The sequence below is a fragment of the Falco naumanni genome, chromosome W (assembly GCF_017639655.2).
Source record: "Falco naumanni isolate bFalNau1 chromosome W, bFalNau1.pat, whole genome shotgun sequence".
NCBI classification, from domain to species: Eukaryota; Metazoa; Chordata; class Aves; order Falconiformes; family Falconidae; genus Falco; species Falco naumanni.
Window position 1 is genome coordinate 22,921,403 of NC_054079.1, and position 22,288 is coordinate 22,943,690.

Consider the following 22,288-nt stretch of genomic DNA (forward strand, 5'->3'; position numbering starts at 1 on the left):
TTTAGTGCTATCACAAAACTAAATGAAAACAGATATTGGCTCTACTTCCCTTATCCCCATCAAGTTTTCACTGACTGTGACAGGACAAGTACTTGAACAGGGACTGAAGAATCATATCAAAGGACACTAAGAATACTAGACCTTTATTTAGAAATGAGTGAGTTCAAATAACAACCAAGACAGAACTGGGAAGTGCTTCTTAATCCTCAGTGGTGGAAGTCAAACCACCTAGGTATAATATTAGTACTCTTACTGAATGTGGTCCAGAAAAAAACAGAAAAAAAGGGTGAAGGACTGAAATGTGGTGAAATGCAGGTATGAAAAAACCTGCATAATAAGTAAGCACACAGGTTTATCCTTGACCCAGTACAGCTCTTAAGCATATATTTAACTTCAACTATACATGTGTTTTATTGAATAAGGACTTTTGGACTCAATTCAGAAACAAAAATACAATGTGTTTATATGCTTCTCTATTTAGGAAAATTGATGGCCATGAAAGACTGTGATTCAAGTAATAATCTTCTACTTAGTTAATGCTTCACATTAAGCAGATGATTTCCTGAATAGGGCTGATGCCACAAATGATACTTTCTTAGGCATACATTTGAAAATATAGATATTTTAACATGATGTTACACTGAGCAATTTTCTTTCCTTTCTTGACTGGCAGATGTATCTTTATATGTTCTATATATATTTATATATTTACATGTTCTATAATCCATTCTTCTGTCTGTACTTCCTTTTCCATTTCTTTGGATATGTATTATTCTGTCTCATTGTCAAGGGGTTTTGTATGTCAGTTCTCTCTTTTGTGTTTTCATGATATGTGGTTTTGTCCTCTATTTGCTCTCATGTTCTCTCTACCTCTAGTATGGCTCACAATAGGATCTTAAAATTCATTATTACTGAACCAGTAATTCACTTCCAACTAACTTCTACACTAAGGAGTTCTTCTTTTACTAAAACAAACACACAAAAAAGTCACAACACTTCTTTCCCCCCCCCCCTCTTACGCTCTAGAGTATATTTCCACTAACAGGTTTGATACTACCTGTCTAGTTTGTAGGTAAATTTTCATTGTACCTGCAAAAGTAGAAGACTATGCATGATTAAATAACCTCAGAGCTCATTACACTAAGTCCAATATGTAAGAGAAAATTTCCTTCAGAAAGCTTAAGAGTTAGTAAAAAAAGATGAGTAAGTAAGGAATAGTGGGAAATTCTGTTTCTGTGAATTGCAGTACTTATCTTACTCACCTATTTACAAAATAAAATGTAAGTGAACATGGTTCAAAAGCAATCAGATGTATGGGCTTGTTTCTCTGTGCTGGTTTAACAATTTAAATGGCATCAGAGAAATCTTGACCCAAATGAAAAGAATGAGAGATTTACCACTGATTTCAATATAAAGCAGGATATGTCATGATGCAAATAGCATAAAATGAAGAATTCATATGTAATATATCACCCAATAATTCTAAAATACCATTTAAAAGAAAGTATGGCTTAGTAGGTGTACTACTAATACGAAGAAAAAGTACATCCACAATGGAAGCAGCAGTGGGAGGGAGGGTGGATAAAAACGGCATCAAAATACTGCTAATGAATTAATTTAAGGTCTCACAGCAGTGTGAAACGCAAACTCTAAACTCCCATTAAAATTACCGAAGTTTCTTTTAAACATTCAATAATTTTAATAGGCCAGAAAAGAAACAGTAGCTAGTACCGGACAATTCAAACCATATGTTTTACATGATATGTTCTTTCCTCTAAATATATCTTCTTTCACCTGGTCCTCATCAAAGAGCACTCCATGCTGCATATTTATCCACTTCATTAAGTCTCCACCATCACAGTATTCCATCACAATATATAGCTTGTTCTTTTCTGAAAGGAAAAGTGTAGAAGAATGGCTGCAGAAGCATGGCCTTCGAATCTCTGAAGATCTGCACAATCCAGGCCTGGTATTAGAATAGGCCTGGAATCAGAATTGTGCTGAAGTTGCTGTGCTGAAGTTAACAAGAAAGGTAGCCTTGAGCTATTCTCGAATCCTGAGACCAAGTAACTTTGTAGCTTGTTACAGCCACGGCCTGTTGGCACAACAGATAGGGATAGGGAGCGGTATGGGAATATAGGGAGTAACAAACTACAAGGCTGAAGCACAGCAACACAATTAGCTACATGGATAGAATGCTTATTTTAGTCATGATAATTAGGGGTGTGGGAACCACACGCGCTTAGAGACTACTAACCAATTATATTTTTGCTTTACGAATATGCATGTGTATCGATTCTATATAAGTAGTGTTAGAAACTAATAAAGTTGAGCAAGATGCATAACTCATATTGAGCGTCTTCTTGAATCCGGCGAACCCTTCTCCCCAACAGAAAAGTATAATTTTTCCTTTATTCCTTTATTACTCGTTAATACAGCAATAAATTCTGTTTATTCTATACAGTCCTTCTTTCAAAAGGGAGTAGTTAAACCTCTACCTATGCCTCCATTTCAAAGAGTAATCGAGAAAAAATGGACACTTCCAGTGAAACCTGATGCAAAACTAAGATGTGAAAATATATTTAAATGGAGATTCACCAAAATCTTAAATACATGAGAAAATCCTCAAAAGACCACACTGATAGAAAGACAAATGTTCTTACAGGCAATGCTTAGTAGAATGCCTCACAGCTGAGGTTGTTCCCCAATAATTACCAAATATACAGTCAGCTTAGGGAAAAGGTTAAAAGTAGACAGCGTCCAAACAGCAGAAATAAACAGCAGGGGCCACTTAGTTTAGAAACTCACCCTATTCTTAACTCTCTGGGGTCCAGAAGACTACCAGATTTATGTGTCCCTTAAAACATTTACAGTTCTGATCACAGAAAACAATTTGAACACAAGCTGTAACTATAGCATTCGTTACATAAGGCATTGCTTATGACAGATGTCAGCAGGAGAAATAAATATAGGGATTTAGCTTTATGGAGAACAGACTTCCTTCTCTCTCTTTCGGTCCTGAAGAATTCTGTATCCTTGAGTGATACCTCAAAATATGGCTCACAACAAAAGACCAACAGGGCCTGTTTCTTGCTATACTCAAAAGCTCTCTTCTTCCATTGAACCTCCTAGAAAAGTCTCATTAAACTCTGGACTTCTATTGAAGATCAAGACTAAAGTCCAACTTAAGCAATGCAGACACGCCAGGATTTAGCATTCATGCCACAATACCTTAGGTCCCACCCACACATATGGAGAGGGCAAGTGATGACTGATTTTGATTCCTTATGTTCATTTTTAGGAGTTGGGACATGTTCCCACTGGTGAGTAAGGGGCTAGGGACAGGCTTAATGTTGGACAATATTAACAAGGTAAGTTTTGCTGCCTATAATTACAAATAAAAGAAAAATGTTTAAAAGTAAACCTTGCAAAGAAGCATAGAAGGTTACAATATTTGCATGCTTCATCTTGGCCAGAAGAATAACTTCTTTCTGAGAGGGGTCTTTTTCTTTCACAGGCATCTACAAGGAATGAAGTAACTATATGCTAGCAATAATATATTTAACTCTTTTACAAAATAGTTATATTGTTTACAAACCAGTCCCACAAATACAAAAAGACTGTGTACCAAGGGGATGCAGAAATATTATAAAATAAGATGTAAAATAGCAGTTTGCAGTGCTTGCTCGGAAATATATCAGAATATTACCAAAGTTAGAACAACTTATGATATTTTACAAACAGGCAAATGTATACCTTTAAACTTTTTACACAAATGCTATTGCTATGCTATCTGATTAATAGTTAAACTCTAAAGTTAAACTTCCCTTAAGTATTAAAAAAATAAGGATCTAGATGATTCTTTATTCCTAATATAGGTGATCTCAAAAGAATGAAGTAAAAAGAAAAGAAGTCCTTCATTTTACAGTGTTGTTAGTTCTTGCAACTTTTCGGACAAACTCTTTGCCCTGTTACATTAAATGGAAAACTTCTATTTGGTTCATTGTGATCACACTTTCATCGACATTACTTCTAAAAAATTCATGTCTCTAAGTACCCATCCATCAGAACATTCTCCTGTATTTATAGAAAGTTTCTTACCCTCACTCTCGAGATGAATCAAACTGCCATAAACAGAAGTGAGAACTGAAAAGACTCCGTTGTGAATTACTCATGTCTGAAAATATGGATGAGAGGGAAAAAAAGGAAATGAAAAAGCTTAAGGAAATGTATCACAAAATTGTGATCTGTTATTTCAGCGGCAATAGTTTCATCGTAGTTGAATCATCTGTTATAAAATTTGAATTAGGTAGTGTCACATGTAAGTAGAGAGAAGTTTTGAAAAGAACAAAAATGCAGTAAAAAGTAAAGACTGTTAATACCAAAATACCTGCTTTGCCTATGCTTGCAAAATCACTAAATTAGCAAAGCATACAGTCTTTGGAAAGTTTAACTCTATATAATCAAGATGGAACTCTAAAGGAGACAAAACATAACCCAAGTTCATACCCTAGCTAAATGTAAGTAGCACAATCAGGTAAATAGCTACCATTACCATCCAGGTTTTGCTGGTTTACCTTAGTTAAATCGATCTCTTTGATAACACACTGCTCATTATCCAGTTTTCCCTTTGCCAGGAATATTTTGCCAAAAGATCCTTCTCCAATTTTTTTAATGATTTCATATTTATCCATGGTGTCTTCGTCTTAAAGCAGTGGCTAAAACAAAAAGGTCCCAAAATGAATATTGCATGTAGTCAATGCTGTAACATCTGAGTTTGTACTACTGAAATGGACACTACCTTTTAAGACTGTCATTTTCGTCACATTTTGGTTACATTTTATCACGTTTTTATTTCTGATGTTGATTATTCCTGAAAATGCCACCTCCTGGAAGTCTGCAATTTATTGCTGATCTACACTTTGAACAAGCAGCAAGTTTATGAGTGTGTCATAAAGAAAAGTTTGAAGCTTAGTCCTAACACACCATGAAGTTAAACCAGTAGAAAGTACTATGTAAGACCATGATGTGATTTTGCAAAGTCTGGCTCATTGTTTCCTGAAGTTAACAATACTGCAGAATTGTTCTTTTAATGGAAAAAAATAAAATTATAATCTATTTCATGTTGATTTAGTTTCAACTAACGTGACCTAATGTTGGCAGCAAAATGCAAAGCCGCTGCATTTTGCAGGAGCCCACTGCCAAGAGCCGTCGGGCATCAGCAGCAGTCTGGAAGCCTCTGGCAGAAGCGGGAATGTCACCGGGTACTTGCAGCGTATCCATAAGCAACCTTGCACACATAAATATGAGCAGCCGGTATAAACCTGCCTGAGCTGTAGGAAGGGAGATTTGCTAAGTTACTGCCAGGCTTTCCCCCCCCAGGCAGGCCAGGCAAGCCGTGTAGCTGCCCCGGGAGCCGGGGGGCTCGATGCTGGCAGCTCCCGAGGCACTGGGTGACCCCCAGGCACTCACGGTTCGGGCGCTCGGGGCAGCGCCAGCTCCTGCTCGCAGCCGCTGCCGGGAAGGTGCCACACCGGGCGGCCGGGCTCGCACAGGCGTGAGGGGCTGCCCCGGGACGGGGGTGCGCTGCCCCCGAACCCCCGGCTGCCCTCGGCCCGCGGCACCGCCAGGCCCCTCACCGCCCTGAGCCTTGCCCCTGCGGGCACCCCGATGAAAGCGGGGCGCCGGGGAGGCGCGGCCGGCAGGGCCTGGCCTCGGGCAGGGCGGCGGGGCTCGACGGTCACCCCCCGCCGCGGGGGACCACCTCGCAGCAGGGCCTACACAGAGCCACGCGTGGCGGTCCGCAGCCTCCCGCCCGGGGGCTGGGGCAGGCGCCTCTGGCGGCCTCTCTCTGCCCGCCTCCGCCGCCCTTCCCTCCCCGGCCGTGCCGCCGTCGCCATGGCGCCGGGCGGGCAGCCCTTACCGGGGCCTCCCGCGACTGCGGCCCGGCCCGGCCCGCCGCCGGGGGACGCGGTACCTGCGAGCGCTCCGCCGCTCCGGAGTCGCCGAGGGCCAGGGGAGGAGGAGCCCCCGCGGCGGAGGTGCGGCGGCAGCGCCCACGGCCGGCCCTGGGGCGGTGGGGCCCCGCCGGGAGCAGCGGGAGCATTAGTCCCCTCAGCCAGACCGCGCATTCCCCCCGCGACGAGCGGCTGTCGCCGCGGGTGGCCCGTAACGGGACTGGGGTGGCCCGAAGGAAGATCTCGGCTGCCGCAAGGTCTGGCACCCGCGGCGGAGCTTCACGTAACCCGCCCACGGGCAGCGCGGCAGGTGTGCTATGAAATGTCGCTGTACCAGATCCACAGATTTCCTACAGCTTTGCTGGTATGTTACTCTCTATCTATTACGTGGACACAGACTGGAACAGCTTCCCCAGAACTCTGCTGAGAGTGTTTCTGCTCTCCCCTGCTGTGCTTCTCTCAAGAAACGACTATCCAGTATGCAGCAGCCAGCACAGAGCACAAACCCCACACGGCCAATAATGCTTTCTGCAGCAGGACTGTGTCTCCTCATCAAAATTGGAAAAGTCATCCTTATTTACCAACAATTAGCCTCCTTCCCCACATGCAATGGCATATATAAAAATCTCGACTGAAGTCGTTAAGGTAACAGCTCAGCCTCAAAGAGTTTTCACAGGATTTATAATTGCATGAACTCAAGGCTCAGATATGTAGCATAGCTAAATGTTTTCCATAATATGCCCTTCAGACAAGATCAGTTATTCCTACTATGTACATATCGGGTTTGCATGGCGAGGTGGGGGGGCGGGCTACAGGGGCGGCTTCTGTGAGAAGATGCCAGAAGCTTCTCCCTTGTCCCACAGAGCCAGTGCCAGCCGGCTCCGAGATGGACCCACCGCTGGCCAAGGCCGAGCCCATCAGTGACGGTGGTAGCACCTCTGGGATAGCGTATTAAGAAGAAGGGGAAAACTGCAACTGAGGCCAAAGAGAGGAGTGAGAATACATGAAAGAAACAGCCCTGCAGACACCCCCCCACAGGTCAGTGCAGGAGGGGCAGGAGGTGCTCCAGGCGCTGGAGCAGATTCCTCTGCAGCCCATGCTGAAGACCACGGTGAGGCAGCCTGTGCCCCTGCAGCCTGTGGAGGTCCACGCCGGAGCAGGCGGGTGCCCAAAAGAGGTTGTGACCCGTGGGCAGCCCACGCTGGAGCAGCTCCTGGCAGGGCCTGTGGCCCCGCGGGGAGAGGAGCCCGGGCTGGGGCAGGTTTGCTGGCGGGGCTGGGGACCCCGGGGGGCCCCAGGCTGGAGCCGGCTGTGCCTGAAGGACGGCACCCGTGGGGGGACCCGGCTGGGGCAGGGTGTGAGAAATGCAGCACGTGGGGAGGACCCACGTTGGAGAAATTCACAGAAGACTGTCTCCCATGGGAGGGACCCCGCTCTGGAGCAGGGGAAGAGTGTGAGGAGTTCTCCTCTGAGGAAGAAGGAGTGGCAGAGACAACATGTGATGAACTGACCGCAGCCCCATTCCCTGTCCCTCCGTGCTGCTGTAGGGGGAGAAGGTAGAGAAAATCGCGAGTAAAGTTAAGCCCAGGAAGAAGGGAGGAGTGGGGAGAAGGTGTTTTAAGATTTGGTTTTATTTCTCATTATCTCAATCTAATATTGATTGGTAATAAATAAAAATAATTTCCCCAAGTCATGTCTGCTCTGCCCATGACGCTACTGGATGAGTGATCTCTCCTTGTCCTTATCTGGACCTTTGAGCCTTTTGTTGTATTTTCTCTCCCCTGTGCAGCTGAGGAGGGAAGTGACAGACCGGCTTTGGTGGGCACCTGGTATCCAACCAGGGTCAACCCACCACAGTGTAATATTTCTGTATGTGGTCAAGGATTAAAACTTTACACATTCTCACAGTGTTACACCATCTCTTTGAAACATGACAAGGAGGGGATCTGAACAATGCTATTAGTGCTAATGCTTTTGACTAAACATTTCTGCAAAGCTATTACCAACTCAAAATACATTTAATATCTAGGCTTATTTAGTTATTTGAAAGTGTTCCAGCTAAAAACGTTTGTCATGCATTTTCCACCCTCCGTTTTGTGATGCAGAAAACATGCCCACTCAGATTTTTTTGACCGAAATAATTTTATTTATAACTACAACTATTAACAACAATAACTTGGATTATAAATACTGGCAAGCCTAACCTCAGTTATTGTAGGTAAATTCAAGTTTTCAGTCACTGTGTTTCAATATCATTTTCAGTTCTGACACTCAGTCTGGGTCATCTTCCTCAAAGTCCCTAAAAATAGATTTCAGAATGTTATTTTGCAAAACAAAATACAAATTTATAAATCTGTATTTGCTTTCCCCCCCAAAAAATTACCCTACAACTAGGAGCAATTATGTTAAAAATATCAACATGAGAGACTTATTTCCTGAAGCATGGTGATTAAGGACCCAATAGACATTCTCTTTTGAATTTACCCAAATAAGTTTTATCAAAAGCAAAAGCAAATGCATCTAGGAGACTGCAAATGTGTTGATATTAATAGCTGGCAGCTGAACTGCAGTAATACATGCCTAAGAAGTTTATCTCCAAGTGCCACAGAAATAAACAATGACATAAATTGAGATTCTGAGAACCCAAGAACCCCCCCAAATCATACACACATCTGTAAAATACAGTATTTCTGTTCAGAGTGTGTTGATGTACACTCTGCTCTTTCAAAGCTAGAAGTAGGTCACCAACATTAAAAAGTTTCTACAAACATGCCTCAGTAATAAGGTACCAAAGTGATTTTATTGCACTGTGCATGAAAGAGTACACACATACAGCAAACATACTGCTAGGCAAGTGGTTTTGCCACTGGTTATGATTCCAAGGTCAGAGTGCAAAGATGTTTCACGCAAGAAGGTTTTGCACTTTCCTGTGGATCTAATTGCATCTCGTGCTTTCATTTTTGCAAAGTCATCAGCAAATTATTAGCAATCTGCTAATAACAAGCAACTTGTTTAATCTCAACATCATCGATAACCATAAATATAGCAAAGAAAACCTGTAAGATATCAAATGTCGACGGCGAGGGAAGTCAAGTGGGCAAACTCAATATGAGTGATAAAGCAAGCTTCGATTTATTACGGCGCGATTATGTCTTATATACAGTTCCAGTTAATTATGCCTACAAGCCATCTGCTGATTGGCTAAGCTCTAAAGGGTTACATTTTCATACGTCCTCCTACTTGTGGTTTCCGCGGATAGCTAGCTACATATATTTTTTTCTCTCTTGTCTACGCGAATTTCTCAAAGTTATTTACAACATTAGGCACAAGGTCAGTGTTTTTCTCAGCTTCCTTATCAGCATGCCTCAGCACAGCTGCAAGGCCTGCTTCAGCTAACTTATGCTAACTTTGTTTCACAAAGATCTTTAAGGGAGTCATGGCCGTGATCACACAGCCATTCTGCAACAATCAAATACCACCAAATTTTAGTATCATTACGTAGGAGAGGGATGGATTTAGATGCTGAGAAAAATACTGATTTTTCTCAGGGGAATGTCTTTTTGGAAGAATCACTTTGAGGAACCAAAGAAAACAAAAATGCAAGGATGTCATTTGGACATATGTGTCATCATCATCAGATCTAGGCTCAAGTCTCTCAGAATCTATGACAATAGCTTCATGTTCACCATCTACTTCATCAGATGCTTCGGTTTCATCAGAAAGTGGACCTTTTAATATATTTTCAGAAGCTTTTAAAACACAAAAATGAAAATGTTAGAAAATGTTACCAAAATAATTTTCAAAATAAAATTATTAAGAATATGAATATGATATAGTCTTTCTAATTTGCCTGCGGTTCTTAGCAGATCCCAGTACAAGCTGTTACCTATTCTAAGTGGGGAGATAAATTAATAGTGCAGCTGATGTGCAGAACAAGTATTTACAACTGTGGCTGTGCACATCTATAGATGACAGTTATGTTTAGCTGTGCCATCTTACCATCCTGTCATCAAGATAAGACACTACTGACTTTGTGAAGGTGGGTTTACCTGATGGGACTACCGTGTATTTATTGCACCTCCCTAACACATACACCAGGCTGCTTAGCAGGATGGGGAACATAGAGCTCTACAGTGGCTGCATTTTTGCCACAACCTCATTCAGCTATTGAGCTGCAAGTGAAAGTCCATCATAAAGAGATGTAGTAGAGATGTACAGTCACTTGTGAATTCTAAACCTGGCTTTTTGTGAGCCCACATTTCATTTGGTAAACAAAAAAACCTGAAAAAGCCTGTTGTGACATGAATTCAAATGCACAATCTCTATACATAGGGGCTATGCGTGTAAAAAAACCCCCACCAGTCTTTATTAATAAACCTGTTTGCAAAAATGTTTGCTCACAAACTGGGGATTTACCTGGTTTATAAATTGTGTATGTTTTAAATGCTAAGCTGACATCTGCGTTACTGAGAATGTCCATCAGGGTCTGAGGAGTTTCCTTGTTCCACTGCTTACGTGGCTTGTTTTCACTGTAGTTTATAACGCAGCCACCTAGGTATAAAATCATTAATAAATACTACTTACATAAAATCGCATTAGCAGCATGGATTACAAAGACCATATTCAAAAGAGAAATACAGGAAGAAAAGAGTCTAGATGTTTCTGTCTGCAGCACCACTGACCTCTCAACACACTGAGGCTGACATTACCAACATTAAGAGGAAAGAAAATGTCAGAAGGCCACAGTGGAACCTTCTGCTATCAGGGAGTGCCTTTTAATAGCAGAACACCTGAATATATGCATTCTTCTGTCCTCTTCCCTTGCCCTGCATATAATTATCATGTAATGTTCCTACCACAGCTTGGGAATTTTCTAACTACTCATATCTTGATTATTTATTTCAATAGCATCTATTCACATTTACTTAGAATACCTATCCATAATCACATAAAATAATTATAATAATTGCATACAGTGTAGGGCATTTCAAAACCAAAACATTTTTCAGGAGAAACCCCATGTTATGTGTTCTAATTAAAAGCTGTTGATGTGGAAGCAAAATCTCTGCCTCACATCTGAAGTATATCATTAATAGTTCTTGTCATTGGCATTATCTGTATATTAAATGACAACAGAAGTAGAGGTATGGATGTTATTTGCTCCTAATGAAAGACAGGCAGCGGCATTCTGCATCAGATTAATTCCTCAGTGTTACCCCCACAAATGGTATACTAAGAGGAGGGTTGATAGGACAGTTTCTTAGCAATGATTGTAATTCTAGGGTTGCTAATGTTATCTGTGGCTTTCTTGCTCTTTGCAGTCCTCTTGTCACACAAGACCACTAAGAAATTCTCTTCAGCACAGTGGACTTGTTGAGTGTTTGTTACTAAATATTTTAAAATTATTTTGGCATCGTTTTAAATATGCCCTGTAAAGTTTTGGCTTTTGAAATCTGTAAAGAATCACTGATATTACTTGAATTAAACCCATATTTAATTAAATCTTACTTTTAGCCTCTTCAGATGTAAAACTGGAGGAAAGCAAGGATGCATTTTCCAGGATATCCACTACAGTATTGGATATCTTCTTTTCCCATTGCCTCCTGTGGGGATGTGACACATCAGTAATTCCTGGGAGGACATCAGAAGTTTCTACTGCAATTGCAACAACAACAAAAAAAGGATGATAAACAGTATCTAACTTCATTCTCTGTCCATGCAAACTCGTACTAAGCATACAGCACTTCGCTGACAGTGATATCTGATTCTATGGGCACAAATCTGAACTTGGTAAGAGTTCACCATACATTTACTCTACACCAAATGTTTTCAGTCATTTTCTAATCCTTTGGCCAAGATTGTGGTTTTTTTTAAATTTTTCTTTTAGATCTCAGATAAGCAGTAAGAATCAATATCATCACATAAGTAACAGTGGCATGGTTTTCTATAGGTGCAGACTTGTATGCTCTACCTGTTTAAACAGCTGGATTGCTGACATTTAGATATCACCACACAGATGGAAATGCATCAGTCTTAAAACTGTACAACTTACCCTTTTCATTGGACTTCCTTTGTTCCTTTATGCCTTCACTCAAATCCTTAGTAATATTTTTCCTTTCTAAGGGGCTATGCTTGCTACTTTCATCTTTACTTCGCTTTAAAAGAATAAAGACTGTATTAATCATTATCCTTGTCGTCAACAAAAACAAAGCCGTAACATTAACATGGCATTATTTGAGTTTTGCTGTAAAATGGGTGGTCTAAAGGTCTGAAAATGAATCCACTGACACCATGAAGCCAATTGCAATTGCACTGTATGTATTATTGCACTGCATTTCACACTGCATGCCATTTTTTGACATGTTTCAAGTTACACATATGTAGTTACTTGATGCAGTTTGTAGTTGTTTTTTTTTTACATTTAAGAACAGCAGCAATATAAAGACAAATGAGTCATACTCCCAGGGAAAGGAAGATGCACCCAAATATTAAGCTCCTCAGACTGACAGGTTGATCAAAAGAAAAAAAAGAAGTGCTACTGGCAACATGTTTTGAAAAATATACTCAATAAGGCTGCACTAGGCTGTGCTGTAATGTATCCATGGATGACTTCTTGGCCACCTGTGACTTAATTCTCCTCACCTGAAATCTCACATGGGCCCTAAAACCTACTGAAGATTATGTCCAGATTAGACCATTTTCACAGCAGCATGTTCAAAATGTGTCCCTAAAGCAAAGAAAATGCATCAATTTTTTCAGTATCCCAAAAATTAGAAAAATAGGAGAGGGTTTTTTGGGGGGCACAGGGTTTGACAGGGCTATAAGGAAATCCTCTTTGAAACTAAACTAATGTGAAGCATAAAAAAGTTACATGGAAATGCACAGGAAAACTCTGTAATTTGAACACAGATGACAGCTGACCTAGTAGGCTGATCTATGATTCAGCATACTAATAAATTTCCATGTGAACTTTTCTGTAATACAGAACATTCTAAATTACTAAAATACAAATATTATATGTATATTTGAATACTTACCCTATTTTCTTTCTTATTATTTGAGCTTCCAGCAGCCATGACATTACCTGATACGTTAAGGAACAGATTCAAGAGTTAATGCCTTTAGCAAGCATTTGTGATACAGTGGTATTCTAGAGGTATGACAGCAACACCACTGAACCAAGCAATGAAAATTATGTGAAAGCTTCTTCACAATTCTGTCAACGTAGCTCATTCTCAACAGGGAGTCCCTCTACTGAGTTCCAAATGTGTACAAATTTTGGTGTAACTAAATTTATGCACAAGAAAAAATCCAACATTCTCTCTAAAAATTAAATAATGAAAATAACTTGCTTCATTGTGTTCTGGGAAAGAAAGCACCATCATATTTAACATATATGCAACAGCTGAAAGGTTTGCCTATTTTAAAATTGAAAAGTTTAATTCTAACACAAATCTTAAGACCTACAATGTATGCATTGCAGCTTTGCACTGTACTTCTCATGTGGGAATATAATTTATGCCCTTCAAGCATTTTTCCATATAGATTCAATAATATTAGATTTTGAAATAATTAAAAGTAGATTTGAACATATAATACTGTTTCTAGCTGTGTTTAAGATCTTACAATTCCTAGCCATTTTATAATTTCTTACATAAATAAAAATGTTGCTGATTTACCCTTTAGCCTTGCTGCATTGCCTTCAAGTTTCTTGGTTTCCTTTAATACCTGGTCAAATTCATTTGCCATCTGGAATGTGTATGAAGAGATGCAAGTATTGTACCATTTTAAACTTTCTTAAATTACAGTATATGCTATTTGTTAAAAATAAACTCGCTATACAAAAGCATTGTAATGGATAACAGCTAACAATATTTAATTTTAGCAGCATCATGTCAATATTCAACTTTTATTTTCAAAACAAACCCTTCTAAAAACTGTTTTCTGAGAAGTCTACAGCTATATTTATGGCTTTTAGAGTAGGACCTACACAACACTACTTTTCATATTGTGATACACTAACAAACTACAAAAGAAACTGATTTAGTATCTAAAATGTACATACTGTTGCTTAAATCTAGAGATAAAGAATATACCGTACCTCAGAAGGCAAACAATTTTTTACAAGTTTGGTTAAGGAACCTTGCAAGAATAGTACTGGCTGATGGACGATTCTGGGGATTTCTCTTAAACATCTGTTTTATTAAATAATGAAGTTCATAGGAATAATGAGATGGTAGTGGATTATAGGACCCTTTGCATATCTTAAGGATGAGCTGTTTCCAGCTGTTGGCTTGAAACTGCATTAAAAACAAACAAACATTAGAGCACGGAGCTTAAGCATAAGGTAGAAAAAAGCTGATACAATTTAAGACCAACCTTAACACCTATTATATAAAAATGCTTGGTATGTATTTATGTAGGCTGCCTATTACCATACTGATTTGGAACGCAGTCTGACAGTTTCAGGGCTCTAATTCAGAGGTGGGGAATGATGACCCTGAATCAATACATCAGTAGCTTTACATTTTGTAGGGCTATTACATAGGCTTTTGATTATGTTAACACTGACAGAAATTTGCTGAGAATGAAAATGTCATAGTTTGCATACAAAGTTTGTCTAAAACCAGAGCATAACAGACATTGCAAACTAACCTGTACAACTGGAAACCAGGCGGGAGTTACTCCAATAAATTTAGGATTGTTCAAATTTTATTTTTATAGGAATTTGGAGGAAATTTGGATCATCTTGGTGTGCTTTACTTTGTATACTTGAGATCAGAAGCAAACTGCAAGAGTGAAACTATAAGCCAGGAAAGATGCAGACTTTGATTAAAAAAGAATAATCATCAAAAGTAGCCTGTAAAGGTACAAATTTCCTCTTGCAAATCTACATGAAATGGCTGAAGTTTTTACTTTCCTCAGCTAACTGTTAACCCATCTTCAGTCAGGAATTACTGCTTCCAAGTATAAGTCATTGGTCAACTGCAGTATCAGCAGGGACAGCTATAACTATGGATGGCAACAGCCTGAGAGAAAACAGCTGAGAACTTCTATCCCCATGAAGAAAGTTTTCTCGTGGCACACCCCACTGGCTTGGCTGCAGAGTGCCAAGCATCCGTGGTGTGTGGCATCCTTTTATATCACCTCTGATAGATTATGCAAGAACACACAACCATCACATAAAACCAGACACATAATGTTTCACTGCTGCTGAAAAGGGAAAAATACTCCACTCCTTGGTATCTTAGCTCTGAGCACTTCCTGAATAGCTATGACACTGCCAACATCTTGCCACAGACCTACTTAGGTCAACACACATCTATGCACAGACTCCTTTATCACTCAGTTACGTACAGTGTAAACTAAACTCTTGCACTGCTAGTAGTTGTAGCTGTAGAGAATCTTTTGCTGATACACAGGATTTCATGGGATAGGATTAGCTCAATGAAAGGAAACTGATGATTAAAAAAACTAAGATGAAATAACCTTAAGTTAGGATGATCTCATTGTCTTGCAAAACACCCTGATAAGGGCTCTCATGTTAGCCATGTGTCTGTATATAGAAGCCAGAGGAAGTTATCAAATAAGAAGCATAGTATCAACACTGTAAAAGTGTCCCAGAAATAACAGAAAGGCAGAACCATCCATCAAGGCTCCCACTGTCCCAATAGCAGGATAGTGCTTGGACAGTGACTTATTTGATTTGAAAAATAAGCAAACAGATATATCACTGATGCAAGGTACAAAACTGCTTATAGCTCACTACATTTTGCTATACTTGCACACAATATATTCTCACTAGCAAAGATTTTGAGTGTCCTTGCCTCCACCTTCTGTGATCATCCCGATCTTGTAAAACACAGTGCTCATTGCAATACCCCTGCAGATATCTGGAACCAGTCTGGCAGCTGCTAGACTCCTTAATAAGCCCCATATCACCTCACTGATACTGAGGAAAATTAACCAAGAAAGAAAAAAAGAATTGCTTTCTAACAGTGTAGAAAATGGAGTGTTTTACAGAAGGGTCCAATAGGTCCCAAGAGCTGCTGAAAAACAGAAGATGTAGTGGAAGAGGGGTGGGAAGGGTGGAGCAATACTTCCCTCTTTCAGAAGCAGCAAGCAAACATGTCAGTCAAATATATAATTGACCGTGAATCCACCAAACTACACCTAACTGCTAATTAAGTTTTAAGGAATTCCAAACCTTTTTTGACAGCAATAAAACTATACTTACCGGATGTCTAAGAGTGCACAGCTCATATAGAATACATCCCAGAGACCATATATCACTGTAGGTATAGAGAAAGATGAGAAATTTTGAGCCAAAAATTACAATTTAATATCCTGCCTAGAAAAAATGAAATTAATATGTGTACATAACTGAACTGAATAAACTAAAAAGAAATGTAAGCAACCATAAAAAACAATACAATTATGGGTTTAACCTCTCCAGTGGAAATTATCTTGCTTATTTTATCCTACCCAGATGTAAAAAAGGATGACTATCATACAGTGGTAGTTGGCTTTTTATTCCTAGAATACCTCTTCAATGATTTGATGCAAAAATATTTATCCTTCCACACTTGAAAACCTTTGTATACCTTGGCCCTTAACATCAGAAGGCAGGCACACAATCCTAATCCTGAGAGCTGGAATTCTGGCCTTGTCATTAAGAGTTCTCCTACTGAGAAAAAAAACTTCGTCTTCCACCAAAAGTGCCACCTGCACAAGAAGCAACTGATGCCTTTCTTGCAAGAGGAGCAGAAAAAAACTTAAGTGCTAGAAGGTTTCTTCCCTCCTCTGGAAAATAAATCACTTGGTTCAGGTACAAGTAGGGTCACAGAACACATCTAGGGGAGGGAATGTAAAGTGACTTAGGATTTTGGGAGTCTAGGAGGAAGATGTAAACACCATACTATCAAGACGCTCTCAGAAGTTCTTGCATAAAGACCAGAACAACTGGGCTGTATAAATCTCATCAGTCCTGTAGCCATTATCCCTGCATTATCAGGACTGGCAAGGAGAGCTTAAAAAAATATGACCAGCCAAAAAAGTAAGACCAGCAAAAAAGACACAAACACATACATATATATATGTGTGCGTGCATACATACATACGTGTGTATGTTTGTATGTATATATTTACTCTCCCAAACACAGAGAGAGGTCTGCACACCAGTTTTCAAACTTGTAAGACTAAAGACACTGTACTCTTAGTTACCCAAGTAAGGAGGAATTTATGCCTTTTCATCTTAAAAAACCTGTAATTACCTCTTTCTAAATATTCTTCAGCTCAATATCTTCTCTAAACCAAATATGGATAAGCCACAAAACCAGAATGAGTCAACAATAAAAAGACATACATTAGTCAGGCATTATTTGTGACCACTGAAAACACTAATACCTTTTGTTGTTGTATGGCATATTTTCCCATATTTCTGGAGGTACATAATAAGGAGTTCCCACATATGTGCAAGCATATGACACCGGACTATTGAAATGACAAAGAAGAAATGCCAGATGAAAAGTAATTATTTAACAACTCTGTACTATTTATCAGTGGTAAAATAAAACTTTACACCACTGAGATCAGTGGAGATATCCACATACTGTGCAAGAAGGCATGCAGATCCAAAATCTCCTAATTTGACTTTTCCATTTTGAGTGAGGAAGATGCTCTGCATTTCAAGAGCATAGATTAACACAGTTAAACATTATTCTAGGAAACATTTCTGCAGTTTGTATATACAGAAAACAGTGACTATCACTTCTGATATTTTATCCTTATATTTCCTTTTCCTTGCTTCTCCTAACATTTCCACCAAAAGAAAAAAAAAGAAGTTAAGAACTATGTTTAAAGGGAAATAGAAAGGTTATATGGGCCTAAAGCTCCAGCATCAGGAACAGAGAAGAATCAGAGTTTAGAAATGCCTTATCTCTATGCTGTACTCGAATCACTAAGGTCACACTTTCTTCTGAATGTGTCTCTTTCTGCTAGGAAAGAGTAACAAAGAAAAAGTGAGAGGCAAGTTATTTACAAACTGCATATTTCATACACATTTTCTACATCTATTATTGATTTAAATTATATGCAGTCTGTCACAAGCAATTGGTGCAGTGTGGACATGAAGGGTACAGGTATACTTAGACGATGTTTACACCCACAATATTATGTCATCCCATACACTCCACAATTTCATTTACTTAATATTCTTAAGCCTAAATGAAAAACACAGCATGCAGCAGTAACAGGAAATTGTGAAAGAGGGATTTGAACTTTTGCATGCAGAAGAGAGTTTATTAATGGCAACAAAACTTGCTCTGTTCACCTTGGATTTGATATCCCTGTGCAACACACGTTTATCGTGAATGTGCTTCACACCCAGGCACATCTGCACAAACCAATGAAGGATCTGAAAAGAGCAAGAGTTATAACAGCTCAATGCTGCATATAATGAATGCTTTACTAATAGATAAAAAACCATTAAGAAAAAAAAGCATGTTCAGAATACTTGGCAGTTAAAAGTAACTGTAGCATAATGGCCCCCAGTTAGCATGAAAGACTGAATTCTTCAAGATAAAGTATATTTTAACATGGCAGAAGAAATGTTTACTACCTGTGTCTAGAAAACTAATAATACATAACAATAATGAAGCTAGGGAGTCACTACATGGCACTTTACCTGACGGTCATTTTATAAGCAAATGAATTACAATTTTATAGTAAATTAGCAAATTTAAAAAATCCACACTGAGATAACATACTGTTTCTAAAAGGAAATGTATTCTTTTTAAAAGTACAAAATAAAGTTCTTGGAGATGTTTGGCCAACCTAAATATTATATTAGGGGAGGATACTGGTCTTTTCATTTTGATTAAGATGATGCTTCTAACTGTGGCAGGAAGCAGTTTTCGATCACTACAATGCCACTTTGGACCTTCTCCTAAGTAATATTATATCCTATCTGATAAAAGGAGTTAATGCCTGCTGAATGGTTCAAACATTTAACTGATACATAAAATGCAAGTATTTAGTCTCCTGGCTAGTTTCATTTATCTTACCAGAATGCTTTATTTACTTTCCATTTGCAGTACCTCTTCCCATGCTTGAAATTATGGCTGAAGTTTGTGTTAAATCCTTACTTAATTGCATAAATTTATGCATGCAAACCCAACTGTTTTTTCACACTGCCTGCACAATTCTCAGATATAGACAGCAATTTGTCTTTTATTCCTTTCAGTCCAGCTGTTCTGCTGGAAATTATCAAATCAAAAATGCTTCTATAAGTGTCCTTGTTTCATTTAAGGTGTTTGTATATCTATAATTTGTGTTATGCAATGCAGCATGCTTCAGTTTACATGAAAAAGGATTCCTAGGTCCTTGGTTCAAAACAATGTCTTACCTTTTCTTCAGGGAACAAATTTCCTCTTTGGTGTTTTATCTTTTGCATTAGATCTCCATCATCACAATATTCCATCACTATATACAGATGTCCACCAGCTAAATTTTAGGTAATTTAAGAATAATTAGTATTTTCATTAGCGAAGTATGTTATTTTTACTATAAAGCTCCGACTACATGCTATGTATTAAATATTACAATAAACATGTACTTTGTTTATAACGTATTATAAACAACAATAAAAGTAATCTTGATCTCTTGAGAGTATGCAACTATAAACAAAGGTATTTTAAGTTTTTATATTTACCTTCAAATGATTCTTTATAGGCAACGATATTTGGATGTTTCATTTTAGCCAAAAGGACTGCTTCCTTCCTAGAGTTCTCTACATCAGATGAAGACTGAAAATGTAAGTATGCTCATATAAATGTCACACTAACAAATTTTCATACATACAGATGATGTACCTCACTTTCCAAAAAGAAAGCATTTTTAAGAATTGTTCTTCAGTTATTTTAATAAGACATTCATAAACTTGAAAACCCCATCATTTTTTAATCTATGGTTTATTACTAGCTGAAGACTTCTTCATTTTGGGGGAGGTGTGTGGGGTTTTGTTTCTTATTAATTTGAGAGGATATTTTGCTACTTTATTTAGTTACTTTTTATGTTTTGAAAATGCAGAACTATGTAACAAAGCAGCACAAAGACTTTGGAACAGCTGACAGTCTATACTTCATGAACTCAGTATAAAGCCAAGTGCTCAGGTATTAACTGAGCTTCAGCCTCAATAAAGCCAGTGCCTCTCATTTTGTGATTATTTTTTTTTGCTTAGCTAAGTGCAGAGAAGGTAACCTGAATAACTGATTACCAGCAATAATATGAGGCTAATTTCCTCATTAGGTGTTGCAGATGATGTCTATCCAGTGAAATCAATGGGAATGCAGCCAAGGGCATCAGCAGAACAGGGGTTTCATTCTAAGTGTCTTCCTATGTGCTACACTTCCCAAAATGTAGCCACATGCTTTCTGAAACAGATCAGATTTTGCTACCTTACTTATTATCAACATTGATTCAGACATAGTTACATAGTAGCCATACCATACACCTGTCTAATACACAAAACTCTCAGCAAAAATGTTCAGCATTTTAAAAATAGATCCAGAATTATATTGGTTTGTTTTTTGTTTTTAAAGTGGTGGATGATGTGATGTATGTGTCACACTTACCATGGGAAGTCTTATTTCCTTCATTGCATACTTCTGGTCACTGATTCTATGATGAACTAGGAGAGCTCGGCCAAAGGATCCCTCTCCTAGTATTTTCAACACTTTGTATTCTTCCATTCTTTACAAGCCTAGGTCCAACACACTTCTCTTCAAACACTCGCTTTCACAGGATGGTCTTCTAAACTTTATCATGACCTTGATTCATTCTTTTGAAATTTGTTGTTAATATAATCTGCATGAGGAAAAAAACCCCTAGCAAAATAATGAGTGATAAATGTGGGTACCTACAACCGTTCAGCATTACCACAAATACGACTCATAGAATCATAGAATGATTTGGGTTGGAAGGAACCTGAAAGACCATCTAGTTCCAACCCCCCTGCCATGGGCAGGGACACCTTCCACTAGACCAGGTTGCTCAAAGCCCCATCCAGCCTGGCCTTGAACACTGCCAGGGATGGGGCATCCACAGCTTCTCTGGGCAACCTGTGCCAGTGCCTCACCACCCTCACAGGAAAGATAATGTCTAGTCTAAATCTACCCTCTTTCAGTTTAAAACCGTTACCTCTTGTCCTATCACTGTAGGCCCTACTAAAAAGTTTGTCCCCATCTTTCTTATAGGCCCTCTTTAAATTCTGAAAGGCCACTTGTAAGGTCTCTCCAGAGCCTTCTCTTCTCCAGGCTGAACAACTCCAACTCTCAGCCTGTCTTCATAGGAGAGGTGCTCCAGCCCTCTGATCATCTTCGTGGCTCTCCTCTGCACTCACTGCAACAGGTCCATGTCTTTCTTATGCTGGGGGCTCCAGAGCTGAACACAGTAGTCCAGGTGGGGTCTCACAAAAGCCAGAGGTGGAGAACCACCTCCTTCAACCTGCTGGCCACGCTTCTTTTGATGCAGCCCAAGATTCAGTTGGCTTTCTGGGCTGCAAGCACACATCATTGGGCTATGCTGAGCTTTTCAGCCACTAGCACCCCCAAGTCCTTCTCCTCAGGGCTGCTTTCAATCCATTCTCAGCCTAGCCTGTGTTGATACTGGAGGTTTCCTTGACCCACATGCAGGACCTTGCACTTGGCCTTGTTGAACTTCATGAGGTTCACACAGGCCCACCTCTTAAGCCTGTAAAGGTCCCTCTGGATGGCATCCTTTCTGTCCAGCATGTTGACTGCACCACACAGCTTAGCATCATCAGCAAACTTGTTGAGGGTGAACTTGATCCCATTGTCCATGTCACTGACAAAGATGTTGAAGAGCACTGGTCCCAATACAGACCCCTGAGGAACGCCACTCGCCACCAGTCTCCACTTGGACATCAAACCATTGACCACAACTCTTTGACGTGTCCATCCAGCCAATTCCTCATCCATTGAGTGGTCTACCCCTCAAATCCACACCTCTCCAGTTTAGAGACAAGGATGCCATGCAGGACAGTGTCAAAAGCTTTGCACATGTCCAGGTAGATGACATCAGTTGCTCTTCCCTCCCTTGTCAGTCCTGTAACCCCATCATAGAAGGCCACCAAATTTGTCAGGCACAATTTGCCCTTAGTGAAGCCATGTTGGCTGTCACCAATCACTTCCTTATTTTCCATGTGCCTTAGCCAGGAGGATCTGCTCCATGATCTTGTGGGCCCAGAGGTGAGACTGACTTCCCTGTAGCTTCCTGGGTCTTTCTTTTTTCCCTTTTTAAAAATGGGGATT

The 22,288-nt window shown here is 39.6% G+C and overlaps 2 protein-coding genes across 2 annotated transcripts in view; both read right to left on the reverse strand.

Moving 5' to 3' along the window:
* LOC121080470 (serine/threonine-protein kinase Nek5-like) overlaps positions 1–5,995 on the reverse strand; it is a 28,620-nt gene extending 22,625 nt beyond the window's left edge. Inside the window, 4 exon segments of the mRNA XM_040578497.1 lie at positions 1,795–1,892; positions 3,425–3,521; positions 4,578–4,718; positions 5,978–5,995. Coding sequence (XP_040434431.1) covers positions 1,795–1,892; positions 3,425–3,521; positions 4,578–4,694 — 312 coding nt within the window. The 5' untranslated portion in view covers positions 4,695–4,718; positions 5,978–5,995.
* A 2,121-nt stretch (positions 5,996–8,116) lies between these two features.
* Positions 8,117–20,824, reverse strand: LOC121080471 (serine/threonine-protein kinase Nek3-like). The gene is given in 16 exon segments (XM_040578498.1): positions 8,117–8,256; positions 9,580–9,706; positions 10,374–10,508; positions 11,466–11,612; positions 12,010–12,112; positions 12,995–13,041; positions 13,637–13,706; positions 14,059–14,101; positions 14,103–14,257; positions 16,195–16,249; positions 17,364–17,450; positions 17,570–17,637; positions 18,289–18,372; positions 19,363–19,460; positions 19,669–19,762; positions 20,591–20,824. Coding segments are annotated over 16 exon segments (1,497 nt in total). The 5' UTR covers positions 20,708–20,824; the 3' UTR covers positions 8,117–8,189.
* Between the last annotated feature and the right edge of the window lie 1,464 nt (positions 20,825–22,288).